Source organism: Myxocyprinus asiaticus, chromosome 41 (genome assembly GCF_019703515.2).
Source record: "Myxocyprinus asiaticus isolate MX2 ecotype Aquarium Trade chromosome 41, UBuf_Myxa_2, whole genome shotgun sequence".
Taxonomy (NCBI): Eukaryota; Metazoa; Chordata; class Actinopteri; order Cypriniformes; family Catostomidae; genus Myxocyprinus; species Myxocyprinus asiaticus.
In genome coordinates, this window is record NC_059384.1 from 6,511,884 (window position 1) to 6,539,377 (window position 27,494).

The window sequence follows — 27,494 nt, forward strand, 5'->3', positions numbered from 1 at the left end:
CATTAGAGTGAGTAAATGATGACAGAATTTTCATTTTTGGGAGAACTATCCCTTTAAAAAATCAACTAAATATATTGGTCATCCATAATGTTGATTTTGTGTTATATCATTACATGGATGGATGGATAGACAGAAATCTACAAAACATTTAATGTGGGTTTTGGTATGGTTTATTTTGTTATTTCAATCAAAAAAAAAAAAAAAAAAAAAAATCCAAATCCAAAAAAAAAATAACCCATATATATATATATATATATATATATATATATATATATATATATATATATATATATATATATATATATTAGCACCCAGCACAGTCCAACCCCAGACTGTTTACAAGAATATTAAGATAACAGCTGTAAAACAACATGTTTCACTTAAGCACTTCAATCTTTATCTTTGTTTACATTGTGTGGAAAACCCCTTTAAGGTCATAACATTGCAATTTGTGATCTTGTTCATTCCCTACCCTCCTGTAAAACAACATCATAGCCACACAAATAAATACTGTGCATATACTGTTTTAAGGTACATTCGGAGGTATTTCAGTGGGTATGAAATTGGTGCTGTTACCCTCATTATCTTATTTATATCTTAATAAAACATATGCTTGACACAGATGACACCTCAAGCTGTTTGCTCTAAGATGTCCGTTGACTGTGCATTATTTCAAGTAGGTGATTTCTGAACAAGCTCTGGCCACAGGAAGTTCTGCATGAACACATTGAACATAGGCATATGGAGGACTCGGCAAAGCCAGTAAATCATATACCTTGTGTAAACTTACAAAAAGCCCTTGGGCTCTCTTGATCATGATATATTAGACAGGCTAACCTGTATACACTTTTAGAAAGAAATGATTAATGAACTCTACAAACATTATTTTGTTCTAGGCAACACCAGATTCTAGTTGAAAAACAGATTTAACTCTTTGTATTACAGCAAGCACCACACAAATATTTTCCCCTACAGTTTTGGGTCTGGACTTGGACATGAGATGTTTACTGCATAACTGATCACTTCTGGGATACAGACTGAAAGATCATCTGTTAGACATGTTATAGTTAACTCGTGGGAATTACTATAAAGAGACTGTTAATCGCTGGGAACACAGTACAAAACATCCAGGACCAACCTTAAAAACCCAACACGATACAATTAATACCTTCATTCAGAGATGTTTTTTTAGGCAGCCATGAAAGCAAGAAATTTTAACCTTGAATAGTCACTATTTTAACTGGTTAAGTGGTTTAATATTGTGCAATTCATAGGTGTCAGTAGCTGAATAAGTTGGAAACACAAATCATCTAAAAATAATATTTTGATGTGTCTGAATTTTGCAACGCAACTTTTTGTCAGGGTTTGTTTAGGCAGAGATTTTTAAAACACTTGTTTTATTTATAAAAAAAAAAATTCCACATTACTCAAACATGTTTTAGCTGTAAGGTTAAATAATCTTTCTTTATAGCATCAACATCATTTTAAAACAAAGATCCATTCATGCAGTGATTTGATTGATAGATCAGTCTTAAAATCGGTCTAAAGATGGTACGGTTTAACTGTTTCCAAGCAAAAAGATGGATGTTTTCAACTATTTTTAAGCAAATGTAACACAGAGTTTACATATTTGCTGGTATAGTTTAAATACTTTCATAACGCACCTACTTTGTAGAACTTTAGTGTGTTCTCTTGGAATCAGATATACTATCTTTTTAAATGTGAATTTTTTTTTTTAATTATAGGTTAAGATTTGTCAAAACCTTTGCAAATGCAAATTACTTTTGCTCCATAAATCAAATTTGCACTTAGGCAAAAATTTGCATGAATTTTATATATTATATCTCTTAAGGAGAAAGTGGTCATTTTAAGAATTGTATTTTTCTTATGAGGTCATTTATTCATTTACTGATATTTGTCTGTGTTCGCTGGAGCTCTAAAGCAAAACTGAAACTAACAATATTACAATGATTGGATATGTCTTTATCGCCCCAAACCAAGGCAGAGCTTCAAAATAAATACTGCCCATAAAACACTCCTGTCTATTGAATCACAGAAGCGCAAAATTGAACTTACTCTTAGCCATATGAAACAAACGCTGCATGAGAGAAAATGAAATGGGAATAAAATACTGTGTAAAACAAGTGCCATGTACACGTCCCGACTCGACACTTGCCGACAGCTCAGTGCTTTCAGCATCAGTGATGTCATCTTGTGCCATACACAAACAAAAATCTACAGCCTGGTCTGGAACTAACATACACTCCAACACACACAACAGTCTTGAATTTATATCTATTTGACATGTAAAGAGGGAGAGGAGGTGGCAGACACTTTTGCAGTCTGTCACGCCACAGTTCTGGACTGGAAGACAGTGTGTCCAGAGAACTGAACTGCTCAGACGCGCTCTGTGAACTGCATGTTTAGTGTGATGACCAACATGCTTTATCAAAAGGATTCAAACCAAAGTAAGGCCATGCCACTCCTCCCAAACACGAATGCAAAGACTGCAAACAAGATAAAGACAGATTTATGTATTAGGCATTAAGAGTAAAATGACAACACAGAAAATGCAGTTATTTTGCCATGATACACTAATAATAAATACTTTGTAGATTTGCAGCTCTTCATATATTGATATATTGATATATATTCATATATTGTAGCGAGCAGGGCGGGGCCTCGCTCTGCCTGGATGCTGCTCGGCCCCGCCCTGCTCGCCACACATATATTATTAAACTTACCACATTTAGAGACAAACATAGATAACTAAAAATTCATTTTTATTAATTAAATTAATTTTGATGAATCATTTGCCTATTTATTTCTCAACTAATTAGACATTTCTCTAAACTAAGTTAATGCTGTAAAAATGATTAAGAAAACAGATTTCAATTTTGCCACACACACCACAAAAAATTCAACACATTGCTTTCAGAAACTTCACAAAAATAAATACTGACAGCAAAAATAAAAACTCTGGCACCAACAATCATGCCACGGTCCAAACCACTGAGATCACATTTTTTCCCCATTCTGATGGTTGATGTGAACATTAACTGAAGCTCCTGACCCATATCTGCATGATTTTATGCACTGCAATGCTGCCACATGATTGGCTGATTAGACAATCGCATGGATGATTGTTGGTGCCAGATGGGCCGGTTTGAATATTTCTGTAACTGCTGATCTCCTGGGATTCTCACACACAACAGTCTCTAGAATTTACTCTGAATGGTGCCAAAAGCAAAAAACATCCAGTGAGGGGCAGTTCTGTGGATGGAAATGCCTTGTTGATGAAAGAGGTCAATAGAGAATGGCCAGACTGGTTCGAACTGACAAAGTCTACGGTAACTCAGATAAGCTGCTCTGAACAACTGTGGTGAGAAGAATAGCATCTCAGAATGCTATTCTGAGATACGGGTTGGTGCTGTTTTGGTGGCACGAGGGGGACCTACACAATATTAGGCAGGTGGTTTTAATGTTGTGGCTGATCGGTATATATCGGTATCTAATTTTCTGAGATACTGAATTTGGGATTTTCCTTAGTTGTCAATTATAATCATCAAAATTAAAAGAAATAAACTTTTGAAATATATCAGTCTGTGTGTAATGAATGAATATAATATACAAGTTTCACTTTTTGAATGGAATTAGTGAAATAAATCAACTTTTTGATGATATTCTAATTATATGACCAGCACCTGTATATATATATATATATATATATATATATATATATATATATATATATATATATATATATATATATATATATATATATATATATGTGTGTCTGTGTGTGTGTGTATATATATATATATATAGAGATATCTAGAATTAAATTTTCACTAGTTAAAATGCCAATCAAGGCTTACACTAGTAAAAATGTTAATTTCAGATTTCTATAATGTTACTGTATCTAGTAGGAAAGCCTTTTAAGATATCTTCAATTTATTAATATCTGGAATACATTTATAGATATCAAAATTGTAATTAAATTTTTGATATCATGACTGGATATTTGTAGTTAGTAACAATGTAATTACTGATATAAAAATTATTATATTTACTAGTAAGAAGTACATAGTTGATATGAGAAACTGGAACTTTAACTAGTTCGAAATTAATGATAGATATCAGTCATTGTTTTTACTAGTATTTTCGGGATTATGTCATTTTCACCCAAAAATGTAAATTCTCTCATCATTTGACTTCTCTCATTGACATGACTTCCTTTCTTCTGCAGAACACAAATTAAGATTTTTAGAAGATTTTCTCAGCTCTTTTGGTCCATACAATGCAAATGAATGGTTGCCAAAAATGTTAAGCTCCATAAATAACATAAATCAGCATAAATGTAATCCATACAACTCCAGTGGTTTAATCAATGTCTTCAGAAGAGATATGATAGGTGTGGGTGAGAAAAAGATCAATATTTAAGTCCATTTTTACTATAAATTCTCCTCCCTGCTCAGTTTCCACTTTAACTTTCACATTCTTCTTCTTCTTGTGTTTTTGGTGATTCACATTCTTCATGCATATGCCCCCTACTGGGCAGGGAGAAGAATTTCTAGCAAAAATGGTCTTAAATATTGATCTGTTTCTCACCCACACCTATCACATCACTTTTGAAGACATGGATTTAACCATATGTCATATGGACTAATTTTATACTGCCTTTAAGTGCTTTTGGGAGCGTCAACATTTTGGCACCCATTCACTTGTATTGTATAGACCAACAGAGTTGAATATTCTTCCTAAAATGTTTATTTGTGTTCTGCAGAAGAAAAAAATTCATACAGGGTTAACTATTCCTTTAGGAACTATCGTTTTTACTAGTGAAAATGTATTTACAGGAAAGAATAATTTGCATTTTCACAAAAGTAGTTATTTTATTGCTGATATCAAGAATGAGCATTTTAACTAGTGAAAATGTCATTGTAGATATGTATAATTTATTTCCTGCACATGATTAAATGTTAAAAGGGCTTGCCAAACACATCCCTGTTGTTCAAGTAATTACTTGTGTTCCTGAATTATATTTGAAGTGAACCAAATCCAGATGTTTGGAGTAAGTGATGTGTCATAAAACTCACCATACTGGTTGAAGGCACTTCAGCTGCTCCCTCTGCTGGTCTGATCTGGCACAGGGCTAGTGTTTATCTCCTCTTCATCACCCTCCTCCTCTTCCTCTTCTTCAGCCCAGCCACCCAAATGGCCAGAAGTGGGCAGCACCAGGCTGACTGTCTGCGAAGACTGTATCTGAGGACCTTCAACAAAAAGAGAGATGAAGAGCAGGTTTGAATCCTAAGGTTTGACTTAAAGATATCTGAAACACTGCAGCACATCCTAAATGGCACATCATTTGATCTACACATGCAATCTAATGCTCACCACTGTTAGTACTTAAATCCCTCATTGATACAGGGGCCTGAAGCAGTCCAGATGTATGCTGGGTCTTCTGCTGATGCACCTGAGGAAATGACCACAGTTAAAGCCTATGGGAAACTATGCAGGATTGTGTAGCCTTTTGTTTGTTTGATGTGCTTGTATTTAATATTTCAGTTCAAAGGGACCATTGTCTCCCAGTGGTAATGAATACTCACCTCATGCATGTATATAGCATGCAGGCTCATCTCAGCGGATGCAAACTCTGATGCTAGGGCTGATTTAGACTGGCTGAGCATCTTGGAGTCACTTGCAGACATGCTAAAAAAAGGGTAAAATTAATTGTCAATTTTATAAAGATCTGAATCTTAATCAAAAATATCATTGCATACATAATTGTATGGCAGATTTCCATAAAAACAATAAAGCTACCAATGCATTTGATCAGAAAAACAATATTGCATTTGCAACTTTTTTTAATGTCTACTGAGTAACCTAGTATGTAGAACACATTTGAAGACTATAGCTCTAATCCAAAAACAAGTTAGCTGCCTACAGTGTCTAGACAGTATTTTAATGCCTCATAGGCAAAAAGTTATTTTCCTACCATAAGAGTAATTCAAGCTAGAAGTACCACCTTCATATTTTTGTGTGTCACAGTTGCAAATAATTAAATTAAAGGGAGAGTTCACCCAAAAATGAAAATTTTCTCATCATTTCCTCACCCTCATGCCATCCTATGTGTATGACTTTCTTTCTTCTGCAGAACACAAACAAAGTTTTTTAGAAGAATATCTCAGCTTTATTGGTCCATAAAATGCAAGTGAATTGTGGCTAGAACGTTGAAGGTCCAACAAGCACATAAAGGCAACATGAAAGTAATACATATGACTCCAGTGGTTAAGTCTATATCTTTTGAAGCCATATTCTAGGTGTGGCTGAGAAACAACTAGATATTTAAGTCCTTTATACTATAAATCTCCACTTTAACATTTATCTCCTTTTGTTTTTGGCGATTTGCATTATTCGGGCGTATCGCCACCTAATGGGTAGGGAGGAGAATTTATAGTAAAAAGGACTTAAATATTGATCTGTTTCTCACCCACAACTATCAATGTAAGTGCAGCGTAGTTCTAGCGGGAAGACTAGCAACTGTACTTCTTCGCACCATTAGCTAGGTAACTCCTAGCTAATCACATGTAAGCCATTGCTTTATAAGTCTGCTCACAAACTATCAAATTGCTGTTTCAGTGTGTTAACACGGCAACCTCCACCACCCCACCACCACCATTCGAGTCCTGTCCTGCACGGGGGTAGGCTCCTCACCCCTGCCTCCTATCTCCGGCAGGATATGACGGTTCGGAGTACAACTTCTTCAGACCGCCAGACGGGGCTTACACCAAAGAGAGACATTACATTGTTTTATCTGTTTTATATTCATCAAATAAATGTCATCTTGAATTTCACTTAAGTCTGCAAGTCTTCCTGATAGAATATCTCTTCTGAAGATATAGATTTAACCACTGGAGTCATGTGGATTCCTTTTATGCTGCCTTTATGTGCCTTTATGTGACTTTAAAGTTCAGGCCACCATTAACTTGCATTGTATGGACCAAAAGAGTGGAGATATTCCTCTAAAAATCTTTGTTTGTGTTCAGCAAAAAAAAGAAAGTCATACACATCTGGGATGGCATGAGGGTGAGTAAATGATGAGAGGTTTTTTTATTTTGGGCTAAACTGTCCCTTTAATATATTGGCATCTCATGTAATTAATATGATAAAAAATGAATGACAATGACAAAAATGACAGTCCTAATTAAAAATAATGAAGAAAAATTCTAATTAAAAATACACTATTTTATCAAAAATGTGCTTATTAGGAGCATCACGTCATTAGCTTATTAGCCATTTCAGTCAGGATTCTGCTTTATAAGGCAGCTACCTTGTAGGCGATAGACAATAAGGCAGCTCACTAGGTGTTGGAACAGAGCTTATTTCTGTTAGACAAGCCAGAGGTGAGATTCTGATATTTCTTTTTTCTTTGGAAAACAAAACGCTTGACAGAATACTGACTGAATCCAATCATTTGTAAATGATTCACAAGGTAACCATTATCTGTGTGGACGATTTCATTTACACTGGCTACTTGTTACAAATGTGTCGGCATTGCGAGTTTTGCCAGTTTTGGAGTGCCTGTTTTAATATTTACCTGTCTCCCACAGTGTGCTCACTGCAGTACATGGGAACATCATAATGCTGTCGGGAGGGAAGGAGAGTGTGTGAACGAGAACGCCCGGTGTGGGGCTGCTGGGAGGAAGAGAGGGACGCCAGGACGCTGGCCGCTGCAGAGGCTGTGCTGTTCTGCGGTGTAAAACGACGATTCCATCCGGGCAGTCCGGACGCAGTCAGTATGGGGTGAGCCAACACGCTGGCTAACAGGTTATCAGGCTAAAAGGGAATAAAAAATACAAAAACATACAGTAGAGGTCAAAAGCCATTTTTCTAATTTAATGTTTTATATATATATATATATACAAATTACAATATCAGCACAACAAACTGAGTGAAAAGTTTAAATGATTTTTCCTAAAACTGTATATTTTCAGGATTAAATTTAAGATTTAAATCCCAGACTCTCAATGTAGTCTCAAATATTTGGACCTCACTGAATGTGCCTGAATTAGGGAGGTGAAAAATTTGTTGCCAATGTAACAAAAAGCAGACTGTGGAAGTTAGAGCGCTTGAGAACTGTGTTCAGGATTATGAGCTGTGAAAAGCAATCTGGCAGCAGGCATCGAAACAATGCAGTGGCATTAAATGGAATGTCAATATTTCCTGTATTCTGGCAGTTCTTTCTTTAATACCTTGAATACCACAGGAAGGGATTTTTCATTTTCCCTTTGCAATGAAGTGTTTCTACAAATGTCGCACTTAATAAATAAACTCAAGATTTCAACTGTATAGGTTAAACCACTGAACTACTGCAACTATAGAATAAAATATAAAGCATGTATTCATTAAAACTGTTAGAATTACACTCCATGGACACATGAAATAAATGAGCAAACCAGTAAAGCAACACAAGTATGTGTGTATGTGTAAAATGTTGTATTATGTGCATTAAGATTATAGTGTTATAAGCTGTATTAAAAACCTGTATTAAAGGAACAGACTTTGTTCAATACAAGTTAAGTTCAATTGACAGCATTTGTGGCATAATATTGATTACCACAGAAAAGTATTTTGACTAGTTCCTCCTTTTCTATAAAAAAAAAAAAGCACAAATCTGGGTTCCAGTGAGGCACTTACAATGGAAGTGAATGGGGCCAATCCGTAAACGTTAAATATACTCACTGTTTCAAAAGTATAGCCACAAAACGTAAACAATATGCATGTTAACATGATTTTAGTGTGATCAAATCGCTTACTAACCTTTTCTGTTTAAAGTTATAGCCAATTTTGTTAATGATGTAATGTCTACAAACCCTAAACGCCTGTAAAAATGGCCATTTAAACAACTTTACAGCTCAAATAATGCATGAGTTTTAACAGAAGAATTTTATAAAAGTGCTTTTATAAATCGATAAGCTTCGCATTTCTGGCTTTAAACCCTATAAAAATCGGCCCCATTCATTTCCTTTGTAACTGCCTCACTGTAACCTTGTTTTTTGTTTTTTTAAAGAAAAGTACGGATGTGTAAAAATACATTTTTGTGGTAATCAACATTATGCCACAAATGCTGTCGATTGATCTTAACTTGTATTGAACATGGAATATTCCTTTAAGATAATGTAAAAATTGAAAACTGAATTAAGATTTCTTAATAAATGTCCCTGATCTTACTTTAAAAAAAATAAATAAAAATAAATCTTTCATTAAAATGTAATAAATCTCTCATAAATCTCTCCAGCTCTGAAATGACTTCTCTATTCTGCTGAGGTAACCAAAGCTACACTGGTGGAGAAAAAAATACTATTTTGCTAAATCTCATGAAACCTATCACGAAAATGCCCAGTTTATATTTCAGCCGAAGACAAAATGGGAAATAAGAAATGGCCTTAAAGAAAATAAAGCCCATTTGAAAATAAAGATTTTTTGCATTACTGTAAATTCTCATTACTCTGAAAAATATATAAATAAATAAATATAGATATTATATACATTAAAAAGTTCAAACCATGGCAGTATTTGTTGTACTGCTATTCATTTCTGCTGTTTCAATCTTTAAAAGCATTGTTTTACACTAAATATTCACTGTAATGCATTACAAAAATACTATTAAAGTAATGAGAAACTAATGACTATTTCATTAGTCATTGAGAATAATAGGAATTACAACAGTAATCATATTTTGGCATAATGGTAAGGAGAATATGTGGTTAAATGTGCTTAATTGTCATGAAAATAATGTCACAATGCAAACAATTTTAAAGGTCCTAAAAACAGGCTTTATTTTATCTAAGCTAAATATAATTACATTTTTAATTTTGCAATGAAATGTGACCTGGACATGTTTTCATGACATTCACCCATAAGTGGCATCAGTCAATAATATCATAGCCAAACATCCATGATCCAATCAAGTCCTAATGGATATCCTAATGAAGTCCCACCTTTCAATCTGATATTTGTCACATTACGGAAATGAATAACATTTTCCCTCAAAACAATGGCTTAAATGATCAACTGTGACTTACACCAGTGGCAGACTCATTAGACAGCAATGAGGTACAAAGAGGAGCTTCAGACATCAGCAGCTGAGGAGATGGTCCTGTCTGAGCATCCTGTTGAACCTTCTCCTTCAGGTGACTGATGAACACTGAGCTCTCCTGCGGTGGCTGCCAGTGAGGGTTTTTAATGGTGAAATGCATGAGAGACAGTTCTGTCTTGCCGTTCTCAGCCTGCTGGTACACCGAAGCTTCCGTCTGACCCTCAGACATCCACTGAGAGAGAAGAAAAGCAAACTTTGAGTCTTTTGGATTGGCTTGACTATTTACGCTATGAAGGTCTCCTGAACTACCCCAGTAGGCTGCATTTAAAGGAATAGTTCACCCAAAATGAAAATGATGTCATCAATTACTCACTCTCATATTACTCCAAAAACCCATATGAGTTTATTTCTTCCCTGGAACACAAAAGAAGATGTAAGGCAGAATGTTAGCCTCAGTCACCATTCACTTCTATAGAATCATTTTTCCCCTACAATGAAAGTGAATGGTAACTGAGGCTAACATTCTGCCTAACATCTCCTATTATTCACACTGAAGTGTATACCTGTGGGTTGCCATGGCGTCTGATGTCCATCTGAGCAAACGAACATATGTCGCCCACTCCTGCCACGTCTACTGTGAAGTTACGGAAGAAGTCGATGATTTCTAGAGACTTGCTCCGCAGGGGGAAGATGAGGATGAATGGGGTAATTATGGGGCTGAGGAGCTCCTCCAAAATAAAGACCTAGAAAACAGGTGCGCAAAAACATTAGAAACTCCTTGAAAACATGTGTACGGGTGTGAAAGGATCACCTGGTGAACAGGTTCAAAAAATAAGTCCTAGGATGCTTTATTAGGCAGTTTCCAGAGGTAGGAAGGCATAAATGCATGTTCACCAAAGTTTGCATAACACTCTGTTTACTCAGATGCCGCCATCTGGTCTACTTTTTAAGGCAGAAGTAGTTCAGCAGTTCAGCGTCTACAGTTCAGCGCTTGGTAGAAAGAATAAAAATGTTGTCTGATGGAGCGGTTGAAATAAGCCAGTTCATTTATATATGTAACTGTCAACATGTTTTCAACTTACCATTTTTCTACCCTTTCTATTTCTAACATCAGACGTGGCATTATGGTGCTTTGGAAGCCAGTTTCCTTAATACTATTATTCCAGGTTCAATACAGCATTTGTGGCATAATATTGATAACCACAAAAAATCATTTAGACTTACCGTTCTTGTTCTTCAAAAATTTATAAATAATAATAAAATAAAAAATCTGGGTTACAGTGAGGCACTTAGAATGGAGGCTAATACATAAATGTTAAAATATTCACTATTTAAGTTTAGTCACAAAATGTGAACAATATGTGTTAATATGATTTAAAATCACTTACTAACTTTTTCTGTGTAAAGTTATAGCCAATTGTACAACTTCATTGCCATGATGATGTGTCTAAAAACCCTAAAAGCCTACAATGACTGTAAAAATGAGGATTTAAACAACTTTACAGCTCAAAATATACACAAGTTTTAACATAAGAATTAATGTAAGTGCTTTTATAAAATTATAAGCTTTCTTTTCTGCCTTTAAACCCTCCAAAAATTGTCCTCATTCACATCCATTGTAAGTCCCTCCCTGTAACCTCGATTTTTGGGGGGTTTTTTAAAGAAAAGGAGGGACTAGTCAAAATAATTTTTTATGGTAATCAACATTATGCCACAAATGCTGTTGAGTGAGCTTAACTTGTATTGAATCTGGAATATTCCTTTAAGAGATACCTTCACACAAAAATGAAACCTGTTAGGGGCCATTCACACTGAATGTGGATTTTCAATTGTTTTTCTTGTAAACATGCAATAAAAGGACACATCTTGCTGTTTTTTCAGCATCTCACGCAGGAGCGCCACGTTTTTTTGAATGGCACGTCAGGTTAAAAACAACGTCAACTTTTAAGACACCTGCTACCTCATCTGTCAGCATGATGCCGGTGAATCACGTTCAGTCTCTTTGTACGTTACGTCATTGTTTTGGCTGATGCTCGCTCGCGTCCCTATGGAGTGTGTGCACGAACAACAGGTAGCTGGCTGCAGTTCACTTAACGGCCACAGGTGTCATTAATAAAAAGGGTTTCTGAATCTTACATACTGCATCTTTAAAGAACATATGCACTAAAACAAGACAATTAGCTGAGAACAGGTGCAGATCAGCAAGGCGTTATTTCATACTTCAAATAACACTATTTTAACACTTTCTGTACTTAAATGCTATTGTTAGACTTAGTGTGAAAAACAACCACCCAGCTCATTGTAAATTGTCAAACTGTGTATTTTGTGTCCCTTTGAATCACCATTATTATTGCTCACACTTAGGGTTTGTCGAGTAACTTGTCCTGCACTGTTTGTACTATGGACATGAATGATACCTCAAAACGTGCAACTTGTTGAGAAAATGTGTGCTATTACTTTTCTAACCAATCAGACTTGCAATTTTCAACTGGCAGATGAGAAAACGGTAGAAGAAAAATCTGGTAACACTTTACAATAAGGTTACATGTGTTAACATTAGTTAATGCATTAGGTATCCAGAACTAATAATGAATGATATCTTTTTCAGAGATTGGTAGTAACGTGTTACATTTACTCCGTTACATTTACGTGAGTAACTTTTTGGAGAAAATGTACTTTTAAGAGTAGATTTAATGGTGGGTACTTTTTACTCTTACTCAAGTGAAATTCGAATGAAAAAAAATGTACTCTTCGTTACAGTGGGGGATGTTATTGTCGTTACATTACTGATTTTAATTCAATAAGTGTTAATAAATACAGAATTTATTGAGAGATATTTGAATGGGACTTTTACAGCACCAGAACTGTACAGCGGCGCTCTGTCACATGACTCAAGTTCATCATTGCAGCAACAACAGTAAGCACTCAAAACAAGCACTTTTTTTTTTACAACCCCAATTCCGAAAAGTTGGGAAAATATGAAAAATGCTAATAAAAACAAAAATGAGTGATTTGTAAATGATATTCACCCTTTGCTATATTGAAAGCTCTACAACTACACATTACATGATGTTTTACCTTGTGAATATAATTGTTTGTTTGAAAATGAACAGCAATTTCAAATCAGATGATTGCAACACACTCCAAAAAAGTTGGGACAGCTGAGTGTTTACCACTGTGAAACATCAACATTTCTTCTAATAACACTTAAGCATTTAGGCACTGAGGACAAGTTTGTTAAGTTTAAAAAGTGGAATTTTCCCCTATTCCTCCATTATAAAGGTCTTTAGCTGCACAGTTGCACAGGGTCTTCATTGCCATATGGTGTGCCTCATAATGTGCCTCATAATGTGCCACACATTCTTAATTGGAGATGGTCAGGACTGCAGGTAGGCTAATCTAGCACCCACACTCTCTGCTCACACAGCCATGCACTTGTAATCCGGGCAGTATATGGTTTCAAGTTGTTCTGCTGTAAAATGCAGGGACGTCCCTGGAAAAGATGGTGCTGGATGGCAGTATATGATGCTCCAAAATTTGTACATATCTGTCTGCATTCATGGTGTTCTCACAGATGTGTGAGTTACCCATGCCATGGGCACTGACACATTCCTGGCCCATACAGACACTGGCTTTTGGACCTGACGCTGATAACAGCTTGGATGGTCCTTTTCCTCTTTGGCCCGGATAACACGACGGCTGTGTTTTTCAAAAACGTTTTGAAATGTGGACTCATCGGACCAAAAAACACAGTTCCACGGTTCTACTTTCCATCTCAGATGAGACCGAGCCCAGAGAAGTCGGCAGTGCTTCTGGACAGTGTTGATGTATGGCTTCTCCTTTACATAGTAAAGTCTTAACTTGCATCTGTAGATGCAGCGGGGGGGTGGTGTTGACTAATAAATGTTTACTTAAGTAATCCCAAGCCCATGTTCATAATATCTATTACAGATGAATGACGTTTTTTAAGACAGTGACGTTTGAGGGATCAGAGATCACGTGCATTCAGAAGTTGTTTTCGTCTTACCCTTTACGCACTGAGATTTGACCATATTCCCTGAATTGTTTAACTATATTGTACACTTTAGAGGGTGAAATGCCCAAAATCCTTCCAATTTGTCTTTGGGGAACATTGTTCTCAAAGTGCTGGATTATTTGCTGAAGCAACTGTTGGCAAATTGACAAGTCTCGAATGATCCTTGCTCTCGAAGGACTGGGCTGTTTTTGGAGGCTCCTTATATACTATGATACGATTGCTTCACCTGTTTAACATATCCTGTTTCACATTGCCTTGTTATTTAAAGTGATAGTGCACCCGTAAATGAATATTCTGTCATCATTTAGACTCACTTTCATTTTTCCAAACCTTTGTGTTTTTCTCTTCTCTGTAACCAAAAACAAGGTGTTAGGAAGAATGTTAGGGACTGACATCCTCTGTCACCATTCACAAAAATGACAAACAAATGGAAGTGAATGGTGACTGAGGCTAAAATTCTGTCTGACATCTCCTTAATTGTGTTCATTGTGTCCAAGTCATACTGGTTTAGAATATGAGGGTGAGTAAATGATATCATCATTTTCATTTTTAAACTATCACTGTAATAGTGGGTATAAAAGATGACCTAGGCACATGATCCATGCATGCAAGGTGTTAAAATTAATAATCAGATCTTTGCAATGTAATTTGCAATGTAACTAGTTACTCGCTACTTCAGTAATCTTTTTAGGGCTGCAACAACTACTCGATAAAACTGATAATTATCGATAATGGAAACCATCGACAACGAATCTATAAAATTTCATTATCGATAACTTGGATGTATGCCACGAGTACGGAGAAGCTCCATCCGTGACGTCACTTTACAGCCCGGTAGAAAATGTGTTGCATGATGAAACTCATTTTAAAAACAACGGAGACAAGCTGAAGCAGGACAAAACATGACCCAAGTTGTCCAGCGCACAAGAGCACTTTATAAACACTTCAAAGAAGATCATAATACAGTTTAATGTGGATCGGTTGCTGCATCAGGTGCATTGAAAGAGTGATTGTGCAGTTTGATGTGCTTAAGAGTTATTTCTCTCCAGCACATGACTTACTTTTTACTGCTATTTTCTGCTTTATTATGTATACATGTTATGAATGCAAAATCAAGCGTGTACTTCCACGTATTTCACAAAACTGTTTGTTTTTACCACATGTGAGTCTCCGTTAAACTTCACTGAGCAAGCGAGCATGCGCATCCACGTCAATCAAATCAATCACAATGGAGAAACGGAGTGCAATCACTTTGATTAAACTTGTGCAACAACATACCGTGCTCTCAGTTTCAATGTAATCAATTGTGCAGCTTTCACTGATGTCACAGTGATGTCTCAGAGGTCCAAGTGTTTTAGATTGATTCTCATCATGAAAGCGCATGTAATAATGAGACTTTTCAGCGCAAGAGTGAATCTGCACTGTGTTTACAGATGATTGTACTATATTAAACTGTATTTAATGCTGAGTATAATGTATAATAATAATAAAGGTCCTGATATTTGATCGTCCTGATAATGCCATATGTAATGTCTGATTTTAATAGTAAATTTATACTATGGCAAACATTATTTTATTGGATAAACATATTTTTGAAAAGAATAGTTTAGAAAAATTTAATCAGTGACAATACTATTTTAAAACCTACAATATTAATTTTTAAATACTTCAAATGTATGTAATCAGTGCTGTACAAGCATATCAATCTAACATAATTATGTAATTTTCAGCTGGGCAGAATTATTAATATTTCTATTCTGGTGACAACATTGCCCTCTGCTGGGCTGATTTTTAGTCCCAGTCCATTCCTGATGAATCGTTTTACTCTTTAGTGAACAGTACTTTTTGTTCTACAAAGTTTTACAAGTAATGAAAGGAACTGTTTTGCATATGAACTGAAAGTAATAATAATAATACATTCAAACGTAACTTTTCATGATTCAGGCTTTGTTCAAAGTTTTGTGAGAGTATAGAATCATGAATTCAGTAATGTAAATTGAACCAAATCCTTATGCCCTTTATCACTTCTGTTTTTAAAAAACTAATATTTTAATAAAATACAGGAAATAAATAGATTTTTTATCCGATTAATCGATGAATCGAAGAAATAATCAAAGATTAATCGATTATCAAAATAATCGTTAGTTGCAGCCCTAAATCTTTTAATTCGATACTTTTTTACTCTTACTCAAGTAATTATTAACATTAGTACTTTTACTTCTACTTGTGTAATTCATTTTTAAAAGACTTAGTACTTTTACTTGAGGACAGTTTTTGGCTACTCTACCCACCTCTGATCTTTTTTACAGCATTACTTAATCTTTTTAAATGCTAGTTAATAAAAATACAATTGTTCATTGTTAGTTCATGCTAGTTCATAGTGCATTAGCTAATGTTAACATATAGACTTTTGTATGTATTACTATATGTTGATATTAAAGCTGAAGTAATTTCTGCACCATAAGCACCATCAAAGTCAAAAATAGACTTTGTTTTCAAAACAGCTTTTGGAATATGCCCCCCATCTGCACTGGTCAAACAATAAGATTGTACTCAACCCATTTGAGTAACATTGTTGGGGCGTGTCAAAGTGGGTCGCTCAAAACGAACAGAGCAATTTTCATAGAACAATGGAAACACAGTGTTTACAGTTTTCGAGAAAATTAACCTATGAATGGTTTATTAATACAATAGTTGTCTCTGCTTACTAAGCTGGAACAGGAGAAAGTATTTCAACACAGAAAAAGTTAGGCTACATACTTCAGCTTTAACATGAATCAAGATTACTAAATGCTATAAAAGTATTGTTCATTATTTGTTCATGTTAACAAATGGAACCTTATTGTGAAATGACCAAAAACCCCATAGACTTACATTTAAGGAGGAACCTGAGCCTTATCTAGGGACTTGGGCAGTAAGCCACCACCTAGTAACCACCAAGAACATCCTAGAATCGTGGCAACAAGTTTTGCATGAGCAAGCACCACTCACATTCTCTTCAGAAAATGTAAAAATCTACTTAGTACAAGATTCAGACTTCAGAAGGTAGCTCCAGGCGATCTTTTTACAGTAATGCATTGCTCTGTCATTGTAGTGAAATACTCACCGCTTTGTACTGGAAAAGCTGTGCCATTTCATCACGGGTCTCGGCCTTGTTGGCGTTTCCCTTCCAGTGATCTGGCATGTAGTGAATATGGGCCAGGACACATTGTAGCAGCTGTTCAGGACACCACACCATATGTTCATCTGGAATAAATGACCTGTGAGAGAATGAGACAACATCAATAGAGTCCAGGTCAGTCTAACAGGTGCTGAGAGCACGGTACTTAGTGTACATTGTGTCATATTAAAAGGTTTGGAGGAAATTAGGTCAGCTAAAAACATCAAACAGCATTTATTATGTGATCTGGGGCCATCTGGGAAGAGTAGGTCATCCGGGTATTTCTTGCCTTCTCTTTTATTATGAATATAGAGGATTCAGACACCCTACTAAATTGGAATACTGCTTTTAGCATATTATATGTAGAAAATTATACACATTCAGACTTGTGAGCAGGTACATACCTGGTGACCGTGATGACCACGCCCAGCACTGTAATGGCCGTCAGGATGTGCTGCACCGTCAATACGTCCTCATCGTACACTGTCAACGCAATCAGCACAGCCAGCACTGAGCCGGAAAAGAAAGCCACATTCTTTGCCAGCACCGACAACAGGGGAGAAACAAAGGCGTTCATGTATGTAGCGGCCGGCTTGTACCCACGACCCAGCCTGCCGTGCAACTCGTGATCCAGCTCGTTAAAGTGTCGCAGGTATAGACGGCCGTACAGCGACCAACGCCGTGCCCCCAAGCTGCCCGGCTCCCGTTTGATGACTTCGGCATAGCTAAAAAACGCATACAACACCTGCCACACCACCACGAATGGGCAAAGTAGAAGATTGACCATGCCAGTTAGCAGTATTACACGACTGAGCTGTTTCGCAAGCTCTTGGCGGTTCGCAGCCCGTTTGTACTTGGGATGCAGACTCCATTTGTTCTGAAAAAGCGAGAGGGGGCCCCAAAAAAGAAGAAGTTCAAAGTTGTACTTTAGGCCCTGGGTGAGGAAAATCATGTCGCCAAAGAAGGGCACACGCAGTCTGATGGGCAGCAGTGATTTATTGATCATGGCCACGGTGTAGTTTTTAAAGCGTAGGATGCGGTGGTAGATGTCCAGTTCAGAGAGTTCCCTCTTCTGGACGCACATAGGCTGCTCACGCTGCAAGTGAATCAAACGGACTTGAACTTCTTGCCACGAGAAGTTGCACAAATCGTCCTGGTATTAAAAAAAAACAATACATAGAGTGCTTTAGATAAATAGTGCTATAAATATTTAAGTAAGCATGTAATGTCTGTAAATTGTAGTGTGTATTTAAAGGGATGGTTCACCCAAAAATGAAAATCCTTTCATCATTTACTCACCCTCATGCCATTCCAGATGTGTATGACTTACTTTCTTCTGCAGAAAAACAAACTAAAATTTTTAGAAGAATTTCAATTGAATGGGTACCAAAACTTTGAAGCTCCAAATGTACATAAAGGCAGCATAAACATAACCCATAACACCCTGTCTACGCCGGATGTGAGTGGCGCATCATGTCAGAAGCAATTGAACCCACTTTTATCGATGATGCAGTCTACACCGGAAGCATACGTTGCGGCGCTGTGCGTCGCGCCGACAGTAACCAGGTGTCCCATTCTATTTTGCCCTGCATGTGCTGGCGCTTCTACTTCCAACAATATAAATAAGAATGTTCATGTCGATGCATCCAGTGTAGACAGACTCAAGCCACTGCGTCGCGTCAACGGACACGCACGTTGTAGACAGCCTCAAGCCGTTGCGCCACATCAACAGACGCGCCCAGTGTGGACTCCAGTGGTTAAATCCATGTCAACTAAAGTGATATGTTAAGCATGGGTGAGAAACAGATCAATACTGAAGTACTTTTTGACTTCAATCTCCACTTTCACATTCTTCTTCTTTTGTTTTTGGTGATTTGCATTCTTCATGCATATCGCCACCTACTGGGCAGGGAGGAGAATTTATAGTAAAAAAGGACTTAAATCTTGATCTGTTTCTCACCCAAACCTATCATATCGCTTCTGAAGATATAGATTTACCCTCTGAAATCGTATGGATTACTTTTATGCTGCCTTTATTAGCTTTTTGGACCTTCAAAATTGTGGTACCCATTCACTTGCATTGTAAGGACCTACAGAGCTGAAATATTCAGTGTTCAGCAGAAGAAAGAAAGTCATACACATCTGGGATAGCATGAGGGTGAGTAAATGATGAGGGATTTTACATTTTTGGGTGAACTATCCCTTTAAGTGTTTAATTGTCTGTTAATGTTGCTCATAATTTTTTTTAGGTGTGACAAATGAATGTGGCTTATTGTTTTCTTATTTATCAAAATAATTATGCTTTAATAAACATGGATAAAAACAACATTTAACAAAACTAGATAACTAAACCGCAAAAAAAGCTACAACTGGGGTCCAAAACTCTGAGACCACTAGAGAAAATGCTTCTATTTTGGATTTATATAATTACATACTTTTTTTTCCATTGCAAATTCTGCTATCAGTAAAAAAATTTGAGTGTAAAATTAATTATTTGATTAGTGATGTAAACATCAGAATCTTTGATGTTTCTTATTCATTTAACATCATAACGTTTCTTTGTTTAAATTATATAAAAATCCCAAAATGTATTTTTGTTTATTTTCAAGTTTAAATTTGAATTCCAGATTTTCAGTGTAACATGTCTATGATGCATACATCTCTTACCATCCGTATTTTGAGTGCTTTAATATAAAACTGCCGGATCTCCCAGTAGCTGAGGACATTGCAGATCACCTTCACGAGCCGATAGACCCAAAAAATGGCTGCCATTATCAAGAGAAAGATGATACAGCTGTTGCCTTCAATCCTGAATGGTTGAGAAAGATTTCATTATTATGATTGAAGGTGATTATAGCATTGCTAATGGTACATTTATGACATAATAACAAAGAAATCACCCATAACACAATGATTGCACTTGCAAAAACATCCTGTGAAACAACAACCTAAACTTGACAAACAGCTACATATGCAATTAGTCAATTTTTTTGTTGTTGTTGTTGTTGTTGTTGGCCAAAATGACTTGAAAACCCCTTGGAGTAACCTGGGGTTAGTTTCTTGATCAAGGAAACAATGCTCATGGATCGCATTTTGAGTGGATGAACCTGGAGCCTACTGACTGCCTGCTCAGATCTTTTAACCACTAGTCTACTCCCTAAAATAAAGACTACTTTCATCTGATAAATTTAACATAATGTAGGGCTTAAATTATAACATATAATAAAAATGATATGAAGTTCAATAAGGTGGCTTTAGAAGGAGTTAGGAGTTAGAATGTTTAAAACATTCCCAAGTCTTAATTACTTGATGAAAGCACAGGCTGTTCTTGGATGTAGCTCATTCTTGCAGTGAGTCAGCTGTGATATTAATATGTTTGTGCTGTTGCGCAAATCAACAGCAGGAACACACTACTACAAGATATTTATTTCTTCTGAGTATCTCACTATAAATGGTTTCCATGCCTGCTCTAGCTAGTCTGGTTTAATGGTTTTAGAGAGAACATATTGGTTTTTGGGCACTTTGGGAGACCAGCTAGACCAGCTTAAACCAGCTTAGGCTGGTATACAATGTTTAATATCAGCAGGGTAAAGCTTGAAAATACACATAGTTCAAGAGGTGTTGAGGAAAATGTGCAGCAACTAAAAATTAGATATCTGATGTCAAATGGACTTAGAAAGCAAACACTCTAAATCTATTTAAAAATCTTGAGCTCTATGTAATACACTGTTTCAGTCTCATCTTCCTGGCCATAGAAATCAGAGTCTGGGAGCAGAACATCTGATGTGCCAACAGGTGCTTGTTTACAGCCTGCTTATTCTGAGCTACAATCGGAGAAGTAGGAAATTAACCAGCTCGAGGAGTCAACTCGAGTTCATTTCCAGCTAACTTCACTTCACGTGAACTTCATTGTGACACTGAATTTAATCCCAGTGTGTTGCAATACATCACATACATAAACACCTAGTGCTTCAGGGTAATTTTGCTTTCAGGCAACTACAGAAATTGAGCTTGACAAAACAGGCAGAAATCAAAAACAAATCTAACAACATTTGAAAGCTGAATATAACATGTGTTGCAAATGTTACATATAATACAGCCAGTTAGTCATTATTTACAGTGGCAATAAAAATGATGTGAACCCCTTTGGAATTACCTGCATTTAGGTGTAAATTTGTCTTAAAATCTGGTTTGATCTTCATCAAAGTTATATTAATGAATGAACAGAATCTGTTTTAACTAATAACACACAAATTATTGTATTGTTCTTGTAAATATTGCATACATCATTCAACATTTCACAGTGTCAGTTGGAAAAAGTATGTGAACCCCTAGGCTAATGACAACAAAAACTACAACAAAAGCTAATTAGAGTCAAGAGTTGGCAAACCTGACATCCAATTAATGAAACGAGATTGAAAAAGCACTCAAACATTCACAAGAAGCATATGCTGACGTGGACCATGCCTTGCAAAAACAACAGTTCTCAAAAGACCTACGATCAAGAATTGTTGCTTTGCATAAAGCTGGAAAGGGTTACAATGTTACCTCAAAGAGTTTAGATATTCATCTGTCCACAGTTAGACAAACTGTCTATGAATGAAGACAATTTAGTACTGTAGCTACTCTCCCTAGAAGTGGCTGTCCAGCCAAGATGACTCAAAGGGCACACCACAGAATGCTCAATGAGGTAAAAAAGAACCCTAGAGTGACAGCTGAAGACTTGAAGGAATCATTGGACCTGGTTAACATCTCGGTTCATGAGTCTACTACATGGAAAACATTAAACTGACATGGTGTCCATGGTAGAACACCACGAAGGAAGCCGCTGCTATTAAATAAGAAATGTCAAATACTATGGGACATTTTGGACAATAACTTAACTTCATATTCACTGTAAAAATCTCCATGACTTCCTAAGATAGTATAAATTGCATTTTCTTAAGACTAAGACTAATTCTGATAGTTTCAGGATTTCCATGACCATGGGAACCATGTTGAAAAGAAGATATTATTCACTGAGTTGAAAGAGGTTTTCGGTATTTAAAAAAATATTGGTCAAGGATGACACATTTGTTTGTTAAATTAAACATTTTAAATGTAACCAAAGCTATTCTACAAGCAAAAGTACATTTCAAGAACAACCAGGTGTTCCCAGTTTTATGTGCCTTTATAAAGCGAACACACTGACCTCTCAATGCACTGCTCGCTGGGTAAAATAGCATCAGGAATGGTGACCTTATGGCTCTGGCCCGTGTGGTTGACCGCTCGGTTGGCAAAGAGAACATCATATTCCACACAATTGAAAAGGAAAGTTGTAAACGTGACCACAAACAGGAACTGCCTGAATACAGGAACGCAAAAAGAGATTAGCTCAATGTATCATGTGATATGTTTCCAAACCTGCACTGTCTATCAATCGGAAAAATAATTCACACTTCAGGCAAAAATACATATGACTTACACAAGTTCAAAAAACTCTGACAAAACCATGCAGGCAAATCCATTCTTCTGATGGAAATGATAGATGTGGAAACATTGATTAAGGACATTAACATTTCAATAATAGTTTAAATGGCTTTAAAAAAGTACAGCATTGTTTTGCCATTGGTGCACAGAGGCAGAGTGTAACATCATATTAATCCCTTATTATCAATACACAGTGTGTTCTTATGAAAAAGGCTGTTTGTGAACAGTCATAAACCAATTCTGAGAAAATTGTAGCCTGGTGGAACAGTACTGGTACTGTACTTTAAAGCTATTGCGTGGCTGCCTATTTTTGGATGAAAAGAATGTATTTTAACAGTGGTTCTCAACTGGTGGGCCGCAGGTCTTTTTTTGATTGGATCACAGATAGCATGGAAAAATCATTGCTAAATCAAAGCCCCTTTCAAAGCAAGTCAGTCCACTTTAGAACGCTCCCAGGCAGCTACTTTTTTTTATGGATACAAGTGGCATAAAATTACAGTTCCTATCTACTGGAATGGAGAAAAAATGAAGTCTCCAAATCAGATGGTCAAGATTACATATTTTAAATCAGCAGTCAAATCTGACAACAATGGTATCATAAATTGTGCTTCTTTAGCTTTAGCTTAAAAAAGGCTATTTTTCAGGCTGGTCCAGCTAATAAACATGCACATTCTTGAGTTGACTGAGAGGCAACGTCTGTGTCTACAAGGTGAATAGCTCTTTTAGCTGTAAGGCAGGACTTCCTTTTCTACATCCACCACAAAGGGCATTATAATTTCTCCCATTCCTTTTAATAAACTCTGGCTAAATGCAAATAATACAATTCAATTAACCATATAACCGTGCATATGTAGGACTGCAAAATAAATAGGCTTATCAACTCAATGTTTGACATTTTTGATTACTTTAATGCAATAAACTTTTTTCATACAGTGTTGGGTCGCCACTTCATGTCTAATGTAAAAATGGTCCCTAAAGCAAAACTAGTTGAGAACCACTGTTTTAGAATGAGCCTTTGATTATCAACCACATAAATGAAGAGTTAAACAATGTCTTGTCTTGTTGATCCATGCCTAATGCACTGATTTAAAAAGGATATTCTTGTGAAGAAATTGTCGAGGTTCTTTATATGATGCCATGGGTCTGCAATGAAAAGAGAAATTTTTGTCAGTCAACTGATAAAGAAAGAAGTGTACACAGTCTTGTCTGACATTATATTTCAGTATGTTACCATATAGGCCAATTTAAAGTATTACCCATTTGTATACATAACATAGGGGGGTAAAATGCCAATAATGAAATTCAAATTGTGACAACAAATGGGCTTAGCTGTTACATAAGACACCTACTATTAATTTGCATATTGTTGTGTGAAGTAAAATTGAATAATAATGACCTCCTCTGCCCTCTGGCACATGAATGATTAAGTCTTCCTCTCCTGGGGGGGAGTCTTCATCATATTCTTCTATACGCTGATACTCCTGATACATTTCAAAATCAGCCATCGTGTTTTACATTCTACCTCCCTATAATGTTCACCACAGGTCCTGGACAACAGTTACAACAAAAAGCATTTCAGTGGAATTACATGCATACTATAAACAGATCATATAAAGTATAGGAATAAATGTACGATCACATGGCCAGCTTGGAGACAGTTCTATTGCAATATTACATAGTGACATTTTACCACCACACATCATAATGCCATGCAAATCTAAGCATAATTAATAATAGAATAAACGATTATTAAATCAAATAACAGTTATTGAGTGCCTCATAACAGGAGCGTGTTTCACAGATTGCAGTGAACCGATGACCGTCAAACATCAACCCCATCCAGACAAAACTGCTCATTAATTGTTTGTATCGTCTATTAGTTTCGTTTTTACATTGAAAACATTTCTATTAAACGAAAGCTGTACGGATACAAAGATCGCTAAAAGACTCTTACCATCCGAGTAACGATGATCCTCGCCTTTGCTCTTCACAACAAAAACAGAAATGACAACAAACATCGCCTGACGTCACTTTGTTTTCAAGGAGCGTCACTTCCGGGAGGACTTTCGACTGTTTCTGTGAATGCTTTTATGATTTTCACTAAGGTATTGTTTAAAATCATTTTTATAAATAAAAAATTAAAAAATGGCTTGGAGACAGAAATTATATGTTGTTGTTTTTTTTCTTTCTTTATCTCTCTCTCTCTCTCTCTCTCTCTCTCTCTCTCTCTCTCTCTCTCTCTGTCTCTCTCTCTCTCTCATATACATTTAAAAAAAATGCATATAGAATGAATTTTTTTTTAATTATTATTATTATTATTACAGAAATAACAGGACTAGTATATTCAACTTAAAACTTTCTAGTATGTTCTATGTTTTATTTTACCGGATCAAATCTATGTATTATTAAATGGAACTTATTTTATTTTGTTATCAGCATTTCTCCAAGCTTCTCCTGCTAAGTCGAATCTCAAAATTGAAATAAATAAATAAATAAAATCTTAACATTTCAATCCCGTAATTCTCCTGAATTCTTCTGAAATTTGTATTTATTAATTTTTTGTGTATTTATTAGAAATAATGTATATGTTAACAAGACACCACTTTTTAATACTGACTAGCTTGAATCGTTCTATGTTTAATATAATCTGTATTTTTTTTTTTTTACTTTTGTTTTAAATAATTTGTTGCTTTTGTTAAAATCTTTAATAATAATCATAAATGTAAATTTTTAAAAGCAACACCCCAACTAGTTTGTAAAACTGAGCTGTCCCACTATCTTATAACTAAGCCAAAGGCTTGTATTATCTTTTAGACAAATAGGGTTTTATATAATTTCACCCCTATAACATATATATATATATGTATATATATATATAATTTTTTTTCTTGTTTAATTTCATTTTTAATTCTATGTATATTATGTTAAAACGTGACCTCAGTTTGTCATTGCATGTTTTCAATTATATTTCTCTTTTTGTTTTATTGTGGCAAAGTTGCCTGTCCAGCAAACTGCGGTGACGTGTTGTTTGTTTTCCCTCACGAGCTGGAAGAATCAGACGCACGCTGGGATTGTTTAAACATGCCGACGTACATGTTAATCCTTGAGTGAATTCACTTTCGCGTATAATCTTTATTTCTTTTCCTGCTGTCGTTTACAAACACTCCAACAAAATGTTTCATTTTGCACGTTGCAGTCGATTCACACGCGGCGCTGTCACGCCATATCGACTGTTGTGCTCCCAAAAAGCAAGAGATTTTATGATCCACTACAATTGGTACAAACAATGTTGTAATGTAGTTTCAAAGAAACTGTCAAGGAAACATCAGATGTGTTATTTGTTAAAGTTTGCTTCATTTGCATAATGATCCATGCGCTTATCTGTTTGCTTTCCAGTTTAAAGTACATAAATGAACATTAGGTTATGTAGTTATGTTACGTAATGAAATATATGGCACAGGTTTTGTCATATAGATGCATATTATATGCATGAAAAAGATGATTTAGAAGAAGCCTTTTATTTTTTGTCACACATTATAATTTTTTTTTTTTTTTTTTTATTTTTATTTTTTTTATACATATACAGTGAAATTATACTTTTGCATATCCCAGCTAAGCTGGGGTCAGAGCACAGGGTCAGCCATGATATGGCACCCTTGGAGCAGACAGCATCAAGGGCCTAACAGTGGCATCTTGGCAGTGCTGGGGCTTGAACCCCTGACTTTCTGGTCAGTAATACAGAGCCTTAATCGCTGAGCCACCACTACCCAATTTATGTCTTTTTGTACCATGGTATATATCAGAGTACCATGCTTTTACCATCTGATACCATCACTGTACCATTACAACTATTACTATGACATATCTGTTGTATTTCAAGCGTAGCCAGCACACAGTACAGTGGAGCATCTCTCAAAACCCCTCCACACAATTCACTGTCAATGCTTCAGTTTGCATGTGGAGACAAGCTCAAAAGACGAGCTCCCATCAAAAAATCCTCCACGTGCAGCAATGACAGCTTTGCAGATTCTTGGCATTCTAGCTGTCAGTTTGTCCAGATACTCAGGTGACATTTCACCCCACACTTCCTGTAGCACTTGCCATAGATGTGGCTGTCTTGTCGGGCACTTCTCACACACCTTACAGTCTAGCTGATCCCACAAAAGCTCAATGGGGTTAAGATCCAAAACACTCTTTTCCAATTATCTGTTGTCCAATGTCTGTGTTTCTTTGCCCACTCTAACCTTTTCTTTTTGTTTTTCTGTTTCAAAAGTGCCTTTTTCTTTGCAATTCTTCCCATAATGCTGCACCCCTGAGTCTTCTCTTTACTGTTGTACATGAAACTGGTGTTGAGCGGGTAGAATTCAATGAAGCTGTCAGCTGAGGACATGTGAGGTGTCTATTTCTCAAACTAGAGACTCTGATGTACTTATCCTCTTGTTTAGTTGTACATCTGGTCTTCCACATCTCTTTCTGTCCTTGTTAGAGCCAGTTGTCCTTTGTCTTTGAAGACTGTAGTGTACACCTTTTTATGAAATCTTCAGTTTTTTGGCAATTTCAAGCATTGTATAGCCTTCATTCCTCAAAACAATGATTGACTGATGAGTTTCTAGAGAAAGCTATTTCTTTTTTTGCCATGTCTGACCTTATATTGACCTTAAGACATGCCAGTCTATTGCATACTGTGGCAACTCAAAAACAAACACAAAGACAATGTTAAGCTTCAT

General features: G+C 36.0%; 1 protein-coding gene across 1 annotated transcript; it reads right to left on the reverse strand.

Moving 5' to 3' along the window:
* Positions 1-205: 205 nt before the first annotated feature.
* On the reverse strand, positions 206-24,788 carry LOC127432163 (autophagy-related protein 9A-like). Its single transcript, XM_051683017.1, has 15 exons — positions 24,722-24,788; positions 24,164-24,314; positions 23,865-23,910; positions 22,763-22,825; positions 22,490-22,642; positions 19,966-20,107; positions 17,703-18,451; positions 17,245-17,398; positions 10,666-10,845; positions 10,089-10,334; positions 7,601-7,839; positions 5,610-5,712; positions 5,398-5,476; positions 5,100-5,273; positions 206-2,507 (listed from the first exon to the last, which is right to left on the reverse strand). The coding sequence occupies exons 2-14, from the start codon at positions 24,270-24,272 to the stop codon at positions 5,119-5,121; spliced, it is 2,418 nt and encodes an 805-aa protein (XP_051538977.1). The 5' UTR covers positions 24,273-24,314; positions 24,722-24,788; the 3' UTR covers positions 206-2,507; positions 5,100-5,118.
* Between the last annotated feature and the right edge of the window lie 2,706 nt (positions 24,789-27,494).